The sequence below is a fragment of the Haliotis rufescens genome, unplaced genomic scaffold (assembly GCF_023055435.1).
Source record: "Haliotis rufescens isolate VD_foot unplaced genomic scaffold, xgHalRufe1.0.p SCAF_35, whole genome shotgun sequence".
NCBI lineage: Eukaryota > Metazoa > Mollusca > Gastropoda > Lepetellida > Haliotidae > Haliotis > Haliotis rufescens.
Window position 1 is genome coordinate 2,884,671 of NW_025964057.1, and position 14,148 is coordinate 2,898,818.

At 42.4% G+C, this 14,148-nt stretch overlaps 1 protein-coding gene across 1 annotated transcript; it reads left to right on the forward strand.

Moving 5' to 3' along the window:
* The first annotated feature begins 7 nt into the window (after positions 1-7).
* LOC124134442 (protein YIPF6-like) lies at positions 8-8,804 on the forward strand. Its single transcript, XM_046499252.2, has 7 exons — positions 8-58; positions 1,039-1,137; positions 2,043-2,121; positions 3,902-3,944; positions 5,457-5,585; positions 6,124-6,284; positions 7,172-8,804. Exons 1-7 carry the CDS (start codon positions 29-31, stop codon positions 7,285-7,287), a joined length of 657 nt encoding a protein of 218 aa, XP_046355208.1. The 5' UTR covers positions 8-28; the 3' UTR covers positions 7,288-8,804.
* The last annotated feature ends 5,344 nt before the right edge of the window (positions 8,805-14,148 follow it).

Sequence of the window (14,148 nt, forward strand, 5' to 3'; positions counted from 1 at the left end):
GCGCATGTTCAAAAGGAATTCCCTCACGATGGCTGACGTGGAATTCCTCACTGATCAAGTAAATATGGTTTTGACCGTTCAATTACACAGTTTTATGATTTTATTTCATTTGATTACTTTTCCACGCACCGTTTCTTTACTATTTTAAAATGGATACAGGTGAGAAAGGAAGAATCAGTTGTTGAGGGATCATTGATGATGTTCATGGTTGATCGGATGATTTGTCGTGGATGTTGAATAGTATTTATATTTCATTGAGATTTTAAAACAGAACTTTACCATTTCACCCTCAAGTCAATATAGAATCTAATATGAATGGTGATTTTGCCTTGACTTGTCGACAATTTAATTAACTGACATTGTGAAGCTAAGCTAGGCTAATGAGTTAATCGTCCTAACTGATACAGCTAAAGCTAAGAACCAAAAGTAGGTACCTAAACCTAAGGATCACTAAGGGGTTCCCAAACCCTAACGATTGTGAAGGGGATAAGCACTGTGTTAGAAAGGAAAGGGGTCTTCCTAACCTTAATGATCATAAACTGATGAAGGGCTGCTTGATCGGAAATGGTATATGAGTGAGTGATTATGGTTTTACTCCGTGTTTAGCAATATTCCAGCAATATCACGGCAGGGGACACCAGAAATGGGCTTCACACACTGTACCCATGTCGGGAAACAAACCTGGGTCTTCGGCGTGACGAGTGAATGCTTGAACCACTAGGCTACCCGACCGCCCCCAGAAATGGGATATAGGCCTAAGGATAATGTTCGGGGCAACTTACCTGGGAGTAGTGCACTTTACCAGGCACACTTTTTCAGATCACGCTTCTCCAAGTCGGCTAATTGATGCGTCTCTACAAGCTGTGTGACTGAGTGTAGTTATTTGTTTACCAAAGATTCACGTTAAGTGAAATTATTCAAGAATGAGCACACGTTAAAACTGATTTCAACTCATGATACCAAACAAAACATGGTGCCACTTTCCATCAAGTTATATGTTTGTAACCAGTGACTGGAGGGACTTTTCTTGTGTTTCAGGAAGTAGATATACCCCTGGAGGGAGACATAACAGTGCCCGGAATTGCCAAGTCAGATGATGAGTTATCTACCTTGGATGAACCTGTCAAGGAAACCATTGTACGTGTGATATATTCAGTACCATGATTCACAGGAAGAATATGGGCAGTGTCTGATAATTGTGGGATTTAATTGCACACCCGTGAAGATCAGGGGTAGAATAGGTCTTCAGCAACCCATGCTTGTCTCCTCACGTGAAGATCCAGGTTAGAATAGGTCTTCAGCAACCCATGCTTGCCATGAAAGGCGACTATGCTTGTCGTAAGAGGCGACTGACTGAACCTGGTGGTCAGGCTCCCTGACATGGTTGATGCATGTCATCGTATCCCAATTGCGTGCATCGATGCTCATAATGTCAATCACTGGATTGTCTGGTCCAGACTTGATTATTTACGGACCATGGTTAATGTCTAGAACCTACTTTCTTCCCACATCAAGATATAACTAAAATAGAGCTGTAACTGTCATTGGACCCATTTGACACACACTTGTAAGAAACAACCAGGGGCAGATAACTCCAAATTCCTCTTGAAACTGCTTTTCAACTCTGGCCATGACAGAAGTGAGTGAGTGAGTTGGGTTTAACGCCGCTTTTAACATTTTTCCAGTTATATCACGGCGTGTCAGCTTAATGTGGGAGGAAAGCCCGAAGTGATGCAAGTCTTAGACGTTTACCACTTCGGTGAAACTCACGAGCACGGGTATGGTGCTGACAAACCTAGAAACATAATCGGGGTGAACCCGGATTCGAACCCACAATCATATAGGTTTCTGGCGTGTCCAGGGGACGCAACTCTGCACAGCGAATCGCGGCGCCTTAGACGACTGCGCCACCCGTGCCCCCTCATGACAGAACCTGGTGTTGTTTTTACTGCCACTGACAATTACAACAGTTCTTTTATCCACAGCCTAGAGTGTAGTAGGTAGAATGCATGAAGTTCTTATGTCTTGATATTTCACTGCAGAAAAGGGACCTAACTGCTGTGGGGAAGAAGTTCTTCCATGTTCTGTATCCAAGGACAAGTTTTGTTCTGCTGAAAGAATGTAAGTTGTTACCATGGTTACACAGCATTGCTTACTTCCTCTGTTTGAGTTTTGGAGATTGTAAATAGTCACAAATTGTTGGCACTTTTACTGAGACTAGAAATATGAAATAAGTAGGCCGTGGTAGGTTTGGGATGATACACGAAATGAGATACATACCAGTACCATGATACAGAACATACATGACAATAGACCCGGGAAGATACGGGGTAGAATAGGTCTTCAGCAACCCAAGCTTGCCGTAAAAGGCGACTATGCTTGTCGTAAGAGGCAACTAATTGGATCGGGTGGTCCGGTTCACTGACTTGGTCATAGTATCCCAATCATGCCAATTGCATGGATTGATGCTCATGATATCAATCACTGCATGGGCGGATACAGAGGGGGCTGCGGAGGTGCGCACCCCCCCTTTTTATTTCGAAAAAAAACTTTCTTTCTGTATAAATTACCACCAAAGACAATAAATAGATCTTAATTGTGCACCCCCCCTTTTAAAAAAAAGCTGTATCCGCCCATGCACTGGATTGTCTGGTCAGACTTGGTATTTACAAACTGCAGTCATATAGCTGGAATATTGCTGAGTGCTGCGTTAACCAACAAACAAATCATTTGACAAATGATGGCGATTTAACAAACATGATGACAAACAAACAAATGCTGAATATCTGATGTGCACATTCACACTATGAACCACGCACTAATTATTGCATAACAGATCATTACTTGTCCGGGTTTCCCTCAGGTTCAATGTTCTCCCATATGTTACTTAGCAACCTGAGTATTATGCATAAAAATTTGAAACATGTTGCATAATTTTAAGAATATTACTTTTTTTTCAATTATTAGTTTTATGAATCACTGTTGAGGTCTACATACTATCTTCACTGAGATATTGCTTAATTGTACATTTATCCCACAAATGAACCTCCTCAGTTCTCCAGTGGGAGCGGTGTGTTAGCCTAGTGGTTAAAACGTTTGCCTGGCACACCGAAGACCTGGGTTCAATTCCCCACATGGGTACAATGTGTGAAGCCCATTTCTGGTGTCCTGCCGTGATATTGCTGGAATATTGCAAAGGGCGGCGTAAAACATCACTCACTCAGTTCTCCAGGGTGAACCCTGTAGGGATCGGTCTGATGAACACTGACGAGGTTCAGTGATTGCATGCTGGGTAGAACGTTGTAATTAGCATGATGAAGATTAGTCCACAGCATCATCAGGTCATTTTTTCTGTTGTATGTACTAGGGCTGTTACGATTCACTCGCATATTCGGTGAATCGAACCGTATCCATTCATGAATTGAATTTGTTATTCGTGGCCACTAGAATGGAATATTTATGTTCAAGCATGTGCACTTACATACCCTGTACCTAAAAATATTCATAAGAACATGTTATATGCCTAGATTTCTTCAAAGACAACACTCTTATAATAATTAATTTAACAGTATTGTGGTCACTGGTCATTGTCACATTTGAGCAGATACTAGTACCTAGATAAGTCAAGTATATAAATGTATAATGTATTAATAATTAACAAACCATGTCAAATAATTTATGTTGTTAATGTTTTACTGAATATAACAAATAATACATTCACTGCTGACTTATTATTGTATTCGTGAATTAATATTCATATTCGTTACCCTATTTTAGTGATACGAATCGTATTGGCCTCATAGTGTATTCGTTGCAGCCCTAGTATGTACTATATGTTTCTACATGTTTACGCCTGTGTTGATATAAATTCTCCGGTCTAGCTCTGTTCTCCGTCTTTCAGGGGATCTCTGGGGGCCGCTCATCCTGTGTGTCTTCATGGCAATGTGAGTGTGTTTGTTGTTTGGCGCCGCATGCGGCAGTATTCCTGCTACGTGATAAAGGCAGATCGTAACTGTCCAAGTCTGGACCAGACAATCCAGTGGTTTGTGGTGTGGGGTGGGGTGTTGGGTGTGGTGTGGGGTAGGGTGTAGGGTGTGGGGTGTGGTGTGGGGTAGGAGGGTAACAGTAGTAGAGGTGAAATGATACACTGGTGTATCGTGAGTTTTCAGGCGCCTATACGATACACAACTCATTTTGTTCTGTATCGATACAAGACGGTGTACTTGCTAAAATACATTACTGCTTGTTTAATGAAGCCCCAGCGTTTTTTCAGTCAAAAATCGCAAAATATGTTGTTATTAAGTTCACTACTAAAAAGATCCGCAACAAACAAGTGTCTACAGCCAGCTTTTCGTTTTGAACCTGCTCTGAAATATTTATAGTCAAGATGTTTCCACACAATTTGACGTAAATATGCATATCGTGATATGTATCATGACCCTTGTCTCAAGATATGTATCATATCATGTCCTTATATCGTTACACCCCTAGTCAGTAGGTCTTGTCCTCCACTAGGGCTGTATTCGTGGATGGTGTACTGGTGAATCTATTGTTTGTGTGATGTACTTGGCTCTAGGGTAACCTAAAGTGTGCATTGTTTCAACAAGAAGGTCTTCCTAGGGTTGTTGGGTAGCCCAGTGTGTTAAAGTGTTCAAGTAGCACCGAAAGCCTCAGTTTTAATTGCCTGTTTGGGGGCAATTTTGTGAAGACTATTTCTGTCCTCGTAAACATGGTAAAGATTTTCCTGGAATATTTCTAAACAAATATGCTGAATATGTCATAAAAGTGTACTCACTCACGTCCATGTTATCAAGGATGTATGGTTATATTGAAGAGCAACATCATTTACATTAGATGCAGTAAGCGAAACAATAATTTTTTAGGGTTTCAGCTTAATTTCTTTTAGATCAGATGGCAAAATTGATCATAATAGAAATTTTCCACTCATTTATCCATATAGTGCAGATGTACATGTCACTATTTCAAAGGGAAGCAACTGTAAATGGTTTTGTATTTAATTACTGAAATATCTGTGAAAACAGGGGCCTAACACCATTAATTGTAAGCATGGTTAGTCGTTACAAACCAAATACATTTTACATTCCCGAGTTAGTGATTTCCAGTAATATTGTCAGTGTCATGATTCTCATGGTAAATTGGACAGACATGACGTGAGTAGATAGGCACAATTTTATGGATAACAACTTCTTTAATACTGTTAAAAGCGACGTTTCAGTATAGATCCTTATACCATTGTCAAGCAAGACAGTCTTGCTTGACAACGGTATAAGGATCTATTCCAAAACGTCGCTTTTCACAGCATTAAAGAAGTTGTTATCCATAAAATTGTGTCTATCTTGTCATCCGTCAACTTCTAAGTAATGCCTATCAAACAATTTATGACGTGAGTACTGTGGATGATGTCTGATGCTGATGCTGTTGCTGTTGTGTGTCAGGATGCTGCAGGGAGATGAGAAGGTGGACAGCATGAAGGATGGGAGTCCTCAGTTTGCAGAGGTGTTCGTCATCTACTGGACGGGCGCCTTCGTCGTCACCCTCAACACCAAGCTTCTCGGCGGCAACATGTAAGTGAGGCGACGTGGACCGACCTCATTGGTCTGGATCTTTCCAATTAGAGGTCAAAGGCTTATGAAGCACACCTGCAGGCCTCACTCCAGCAATTTTCTGACATGTCCCCTTTATCTTAAAATTTTAAATATTCCAGAGGTACACCCACACTTGCCTCTACAGCACAATGCTAAAATTCCCCATTGTCTTTGAAAATGTGGGCCTTTATTCAAATTTAGGGGCTAAAAGCTCAAGGCCCACCCTAGAATTATCTCTGCCCCTGGAGATTGCAAGAACATTTCTAAAATGGAGTAGTTAGTTACACAATTCCCGTGGTCACATGAAGCTTATTGATCTGTTACACAGTAACATTGTCAATCAATAATCATCCCTTGACTTTACCATGGTTTCATGTCATTGTAAGTTACTGACAAATATTTAAAATCTTGGAAACTGAATTTTGGTTGGTTGGTCAAATGTACCATTGTTAAGTGTCTTGTAGACTGCGACTATTTCCAGTTACCATGGTTACAGGACTGACATTGTGTGTTGCAGCTCCTTCTTCCAGAGCGTGTGTGTGTTGGGCTACTGTGTGCTGCCGCTGTGCATCTCTCTCGTCGTGTGTCGGATCATCTTGGTTTTCGGTTCAGAGTCAACAGGACTTTTTATCACCCGGTTCATCTTTGTACTTGCAGGCTTTGGCTGGTCCACATTTGGTAAGTCCTTAACAGAAGAAATGAATCCCAGACTGGTTCTTGTTGTGTATCTAGGTTTGTAGGCTCCATACCTGTTCCGGTGTGTTTCACCAAAGTAGTCTATGCCGCTCACTCACTCGCTCACTCACTCACTCCACTCACTCCACCCCAGCCCACCCCACCCCACCCCACCCCACCCCACCCCACTCACCCACCCCTCACTCCACTCCACTCACTCCACTCCACTCCGCTCACTCACTCACTCACTCACTCACCCACTCACTCACTTACCCACCCACCCACGCTCACTCACTCACTCACCCACACACCCACACACTCACCCACTCACACACCCACCCACTCACCCACCCACTCACCCACTCACTCACTCACTCACTCACTCACTCACTCACTCACTCAGGGATAGCTAATTTATGACTAAGCATGGAGACCCAGGATATGGTCTCCCTTCCCGATTTCTATTGTGTACATCTATATAGCATGTATAATCGCAAAGGAAGGAATGGTACTATTTGTCCTCAGTCATTAGAAGCAATTAAATGGTCAGTTGTTTGATTGTTTGTCATTGGACCCTGGTCATGTGGGATGGTGATCATACCATCAACCACTGGTTTGTTGGGCACAGACCCAGATTATTTACATATGGTTATATGTTTTATCTTGTAACCATGGTAACTAGTGGGGGGTTTGTGGAGCTGATGTGTATATGTGTTAATGTACAATGTTAAAGTACAGTGTTAATCCACAATGTTAATGTTTAATGTACAATGCTAATCTATAATGTAATGTTTATTGTACAGTGTTAATCTACAATGTTAATGTATAGTGTTAATCACCCACCCACTCACCAACCCACTCATTCTCTCTCTCTCTCTCTCTCTCCACAGCCTCCACTGCGTTCCTGGGGTCCAGTCAGCCTCCCAAGAGAAAGGCGTTGGCTGTATACCCACTTTTCCTCTTCTACTTCATCATCAGCTGGCTCATCATCTCACACAAAGTCTGATAGGGGGCACCACTCACGCTACGCCAGAGTATTTATATTGTGGGACTCAAGTGTGCAACGTGATGAAACTGTTTTTGGTGTAGCAATATATGCATCTTTGTCTGCAAGTGCGAGAGTGTGTGTACGAGGTCTGATTGGTTAAGAATGTCAGGATTGTTTGCGTGTGAGAGCGTGAGAGAAAACAATGAGAGATGACATTCTTCTATACATATGTACAGACAGTTTCAAGTTTCTTTGTGATTTATTGTTACCACTTTTGCCACTTATATAGCAATGTATATCATGTGTTTTGAGCTCAGTGGTTATCGGGGTGAATATTCAATAGCACTTTGATTTGGTCAGCCAGTGACCTGCAGACTCTGGACACATCCTGAATCTCCATCTGGTCCCGCTGCCAACTTCTTCTGTGGCTTAAAACAAGATTCAGTACATCTTCCTGAGGCAAGGGAGTTAACTGACTATAAAAGTCCAGTTACCACCCTTGCTGAACTAGGCTGGAATTCCAGAGTTACGTTTTGGCTAGACTAAAGAGTCTATGCATAGTCCAACTAAAATTGTGTAACGAACTAGACATCTGGTCCATAAACAAAATGAATTTCAACATGCTGAATTTGGTCGACTGCAGGATTTGCTAAGCATGTGTACCGCCAAGAGGGCGTCAACAGATATTTTGCAAATCTTTTCATGTTTTGAATCAAGGTGCTCAAATGATGTGAAGCCGTTCGTGGGATAAGACCTGTTTTATTACATTATAGATCATGATTATCGATAGATTATTTTAACTGAGCGACGCCATTTTGTTCAAAGCAAATGCAAGTGATATAAGAGATGGATTCTGATTGGTCAGTAGGAGGGATTTAGAAGGGACATTGTAATAGCCACTGGTGTCACTATTATCGAGCCAGAAATTTCAGCCTAATTCGGCAAGGGAGGAAACTGGACTTTTAGAGTCAGTTAAATCACTTGCCTTTGGGAACGTGGACGGGGTGTATAGAGGGGTACTGCAGTGTTGGTGGAGTTGGTGAGGGGAATGGGGTGTATCGAGGGGTACTGCAGTGTTTGGGGGGATGGGGTGTATCGAGGGGTAGTGCAGTGTTTGTGGAGTTGGGGAGGGGGGATGGGAAGGAGCATTGTTATACCACCATGTCTTCACTTGGCCAGTGGGTCTGGGTAGCTTTACATTCTTTACCTATGTTTCACAAGTTCGCTCACTGTTGACTGAAAAACAGTTTTAAGGACTTGTACAAGCAAGAAGTTTATTGCAATGACACCTTTTCCCCGTAGTTAATTCAAAGTTCATATAACATTTTAACAGTTCTACATTTAGTGAAATATTCTTTGCTGTTCTGTTCTGTGTTTCGACTGTCATGTCTCTATTACTGTTGTGGGGAGGACGGGTGGCCCAGTCGCCTAAGGGTCTGCGATTCGCTGTGCAGAGTTGCATCCCTTGGGCATGCCAGAAACCTATGGTTGTGGGTTCGAATCCCGGTTCACCCCAATTATGTTTCAAGGTTTGTCAGCGCCATACCCGTGCTTATGGGTTTCACCGAAGTGGTAAACGTCTGAGACTTGCATCACTTCGGGCTTTCCTCCCACATCAATCTGACATGCCGTAATCATAATGTTAAAAGTGGCGTTAAACCCAACTCACTCACTCACTATTACTGTTGTAGTTTAACCTACTTTCATTAGGAGTTCAAAACCCTCTTTTACAATGATCTTTTAAAAATCTCCAGTTACAGTAGCAGATACACACTTGCTGCAGCTAACCTTCTCTGTCTGATGAGAATGTAAATAAGAAAAACTTTTGTAGTTTGGCTACAAGTTAAAGCTTGTTGGCAACTATAAGAGTGAAGGGCTTGTGCCAGTGCTGCTATGAATGTTTTCAGTGTAGGTGAAGCGAAATCTGTGTATGGCTTTATTACGTTCATGGACCAATGTGTTTTATCATGCAATGCACATGACTTTGCTTGTTGTATGATTTGTTATAGCATCATGAGCTTATTAATCAGTATCTAATGCTAATTTACACATGACAATACGATACATGACATGCCCACTCATGTTTTTATTCCATATCAAATTTAAAAAATATTACTTCCAAAGTTTTGCTAAACCTGATTGCATAATGCTGTAAGGATGAGTCTGAATAACACGAACTGGTTGAGGCCACCTGCATGGTCAAGTCTGCCCAGAGAGGTGGTCAGCGGTTCGATCCTCTCCGCGTCATACCCAAACTTGAAAGATGGTACTTGTTGTTACCCTGCCTGGCCCTCAGTATTAAGGGGATGAAAGAAGAACTGGTCGGCTCTGAGTCAGTATACTGTGAGGTATCGAATGTTTAACTGTGGGGTGGCAACTGAGTGGACTAGTATAAGTGTGTGCACGCACACACACACACACACACACACACACACACATCGTATAAATGCAATAATCATTTATAATGTTGTTAAACCCCATTTCACCTGTCAAAGAGATTGAAAAGTAAGAATCTCTTCACGTGGCCAGATGGCACATTTAGAATTCCATGCAAAGACTATGCACAGTAAGAAGTGCAGTGCATATAGTGTTGTGACTCGAGCACCATGGTGTGTATCACTACATGATGGGTGTGACTACAGGGCTTATTTCATGGGGGTAGCTGCTGCTAGGGGGCTGTACATTGGGGAAGCAGGGTAATGATGTGAGGGAGGACGAGGAACTACTGGCATCTCTGATAAAGACTGATTCATTTCCGACCAAGATGACAAGTATGTACATGACAGATGTCAAGTTCCAAGTTTTGTCCTTAATCTAAAATTACTAGTACTTAAAATAATATTTCCAGTGAAAGTTAATTCTAGAGTACACTGGGACAGTGACATCTTATCTCTAACATCAGCTGTCCATATGGTTTTTTTTATGTATGAAGCATCAGCATCCCGGCAACTACAGAAAACCTGGCATGCCTTGAGTTGTTCCTGGGAGGCAACCAAGTTCACGGTGTATGTGCATCTGTGAGAAGTTGTACAGTCTGATGTTCTCATCCAGTCACATAAGTGTTAATGGAATCAGGAGAGCAGGACACTTCCTATCTCTCTCCCATCTACAGAATAGGTGCCCAGCCACAAGGTCCAGTGATCCGTTCAACAAAGCAATCTTTGCACCATGACTATTGTAAGGCAATTTGAAAGGATGGGACTTACAATCATCTAGCGCTAAGATCATTTTGTAGAACAGAGCCCAGGTTCACGAGGTCCCCAGCCACGAGGTCCCCAGCCAAAGGGTTGACTTAAATTGGGACCTGGGCCCACTTGCACAAAGTGATCTTAGCACTAAGACAATCATAAGCCTATGTTAAAGTATGGGAGTTACGATCATCTTAGCGCTGAGATCTCTGGTTGCTTGACCCGCCTTTATGTTTACAGGCCACACTGATATTGCTGGCATGTTGCGGACTTCAGAGTAAAACAACACTCACTCACTCACTCACGCTAACGTGTGGACAGAAATTTAGAAGTCAGTAGAGAAAACAAATGAATTTAGACACACATACTCAAAAACAGTTTCTTAAGATTCTTAAGCTCAAAACACACCACAATGGTCTGTATTACATGAGGTAAACTTGTTGGGGGTATCTCTTTTAATAATTGAATATACTTTCTTTCTGTCTGTGATAAACAGCTGATATGCTATCAGTCCAGGTGTTGTCTTTTGTGTGCTGTAATTGGTTGTTATGTATATATTTTGATTAATGATGTTTATTTATGAACAATTATATCCACAAAGAGGGAATAAACAAATTTATATACAACCAAGTATTATTGTGATGTTGACAGTAGTCGGTGATGGAGATAGTCATTGCTGTACCAGCCCAGTATGAAGAGGAGGAGTCACTGCATAGCAACAGGAGGAGGACTCCTTCACATCACCTGTACATTCTGCATCAGACCCGGGAAAATCTGGGGTAGAACAGGTCTTCAGCAACCCATGCTTGTCCCCTGTGAAAATCCGGGGTAGAACAGGTCTTCAGCAACCCATGCTTGTCCCCTGTGAAAATCCGGGGTAGAATAGGTCTTCAGCAACCCATGCTTGTCCCCTGTGAAGATCCGGGGTAGAATAGGTCTTCAGCAACCCATGCTTGTCCCCTGTGAAGATCCGGGGTAGAATAGGTCTTCAGCAACCCATGCTTTTCCCCTGTGAAGATCCGGGGTAGAATAGGTCTTCAGCAACCCATGCTTTTCCCCTGTGAAAATCCGGGGTAGAATAGGTCTTCAGCAACCCATGCTTGTCCCCTGTGAAGATCCGGGGTAGAATAGATCTTCAGCAACCCATGTTTGTCCCTCGTGAAAATACGGGGTAGAACAGGTCTTCAGCAACCCATGCTTGTTCCCCCTGAAGATCTGGGGTACAATAGGTCTTCAGCAACCTATACTTGCCATAAGAGGCGACTAACAGAATTGGGTGGTCAGGATCACTGACCTAGTTGATGCATGTCATCTTATCCCAATTGCGTATATCGATGCTCATGATGTCAATCACTAGATTGTCGGTCCAGACTCGATTATTTACAGACCACCGTCATATAGCTGGAATATTGCTCAGTGTGGCATTAATCAACAATCTACACTTGCGTAACCCTACCCAATACACCTACCTCACCCTACACACACCTCACCCTACACACACCTCACCCTACACACAACCACCTCACCCCATCAAACACCATGCGCGTAATTTGGTTGTGGATTTCTGAAATGTTGCATCCGAATATGGATGTGGAATCGCCTTCCGCGTCATTGCGTAGGTATTGATCGAAGCACCAGTAAAATATGTTTGTCTTGCCAGGCTCGTAGTGCAACTCGTTGATGGAAAGTTGTGATTCTATGTATATCATAGTCATGTGAAAAATGGCGATAAAGATTTGGATTTACAACAGGAACAGTTTTCATCAATGTCACTGCTATGTATTGAACAGATGTATATCCCTTTACCAACTGACCAGACAATTATTTCAACAACCTTGACAACTTATTTGTTCACGCAGCCAACTAACTAACATCAACTCGTACAGTTTTTGGTTTTTGAAATATATGAGAACATACTTCATCACACAAAGGTTAAAAAATTGATACAATTATATAAATAGTCTCATAGAACTAAAATTGGCCCATTATGAACGGCCATTTTCACGCTGAAAAGCACCTAGTAGTCGCTAGTAAAGTAAAGATAAAAATATCGAAATTTTTATTGAGTGTCGTAAAATAAATACTATAATGATTGTGTCCCGGAAGCCTTTCGGTGCATGTGAATAAAGACACATTTTATAATGTCCAGCGAGAAAGTGGTAGTTGCTACCTACCAACTTCCGGTTTGGCATGGACAGTGCATACCCCCTGTGGTCGACAATCACTTGCTTGTCGATTGTTTACAGACCACCGTCATGTAGCTGGAATATTGATGAGTGCCGCGTTAAACAACAAACAAACAAACAAACAACCCACGAGAGAAGGTCGCGTCAGGTGAATGCTTAGGGATATTGTCTGTCCGATCTAAATAAGGATGCGTGGGTTCTTTTCCAACCAGATGCAGGCTTTCTAAAACGATACGGCTTCTTGTCTTTACCACATCGGTTTGGGAATTTCGATCTTAGCAAAAGACAACAACAACACAGATATACCCTAGGTTGTCCGCCATTTTGGATGGAGAAGGCTCTCAGGAACAACAGTATACTGCGGGTCTTATTTATCTACATTCTGTGTGTGTGTGTGTGTGTGTGTGTGTGTGTGTGTGTGTGTGTGCTGGGTTTAACGCCGTTTTTAACATTATTCCAGGTATATCACGGCGTGTCAGCTTAATGTGGGAGGAATGCCCGAAGTGATGCAGGTCTCAGAAGTTTACCACTTCGGTGAAACCCACGAGCACGGGTTTTCGGAGCGAACGGGGATTCGAACCCACACTCATAGGTTTCTGGCGTGCCCAGGGGACGCAACACTGCACAGCAAATCGCGGCGCCTTAGACGACTGTGCCATCCGTGCCCCCCTATCTACATTCGGAACTTATCGATACAACTTGTTTTCAAGATACAGACATCAGGTATGCTTGTTTAAATGCTTCGCTCACTCGTATCGATAATTTAGAAGCCTCGATGCTGATGAGAAGGCCAAGTTCACCTGACACGATCTTGTGTCGAGTTGTTCAGATCGGAGTAACAGATCTCATTGAACAACGAACAAAACAAAAACAACTTATGTGGCCAAAATCCGAATAAACTATAAATTAACAATTAATAATTACTTAACTCGAACTCCATTGTTCCCACGTTGGCACTCGAACTCGAGTCAGAGAGTCTGGTGGCCCAGTCAAGGCTTTGTAATTCGCCTTCAGACATGATCGATATTACCAGTTGAGCATTCGTGTACACCCCATGACCTTACGTCTCGTCGTGTGCAGGCTCATTCAGCTCGTAAAATCTGCTTTAACATGCTTTTGGGTGTGGATTTGGTGCATTATAAACATACACATTAATATTATTGTTGCACCCCGCTAGTGGCATGGTGTCTATAAGATTGCCACTGGCCAAAAGCGGATATAGGATTTTTAAAAGGGAAGGGTGTAAAAATTCAGTCAATACTAAAGAGAACAGTAAAGAGAAGTGATAACAGACCTAATCAATGCGTGCACAGAACAGGTCAGGTATATTTCAGTTACCATGCTGTAAGGGGCGGTGGTAGCCCTGTGGCTAAAGCGTTCGTTCGTCATAACTTCGATTCCCCATAGGGCTACCATGTATGAAGTCCAATCCTGGTGTCCCCGGCCTTGGTTTTGCTGAAACATTGACAAAAGCGGCGTAAAACCCACCTCTCTTAGTTACTGTA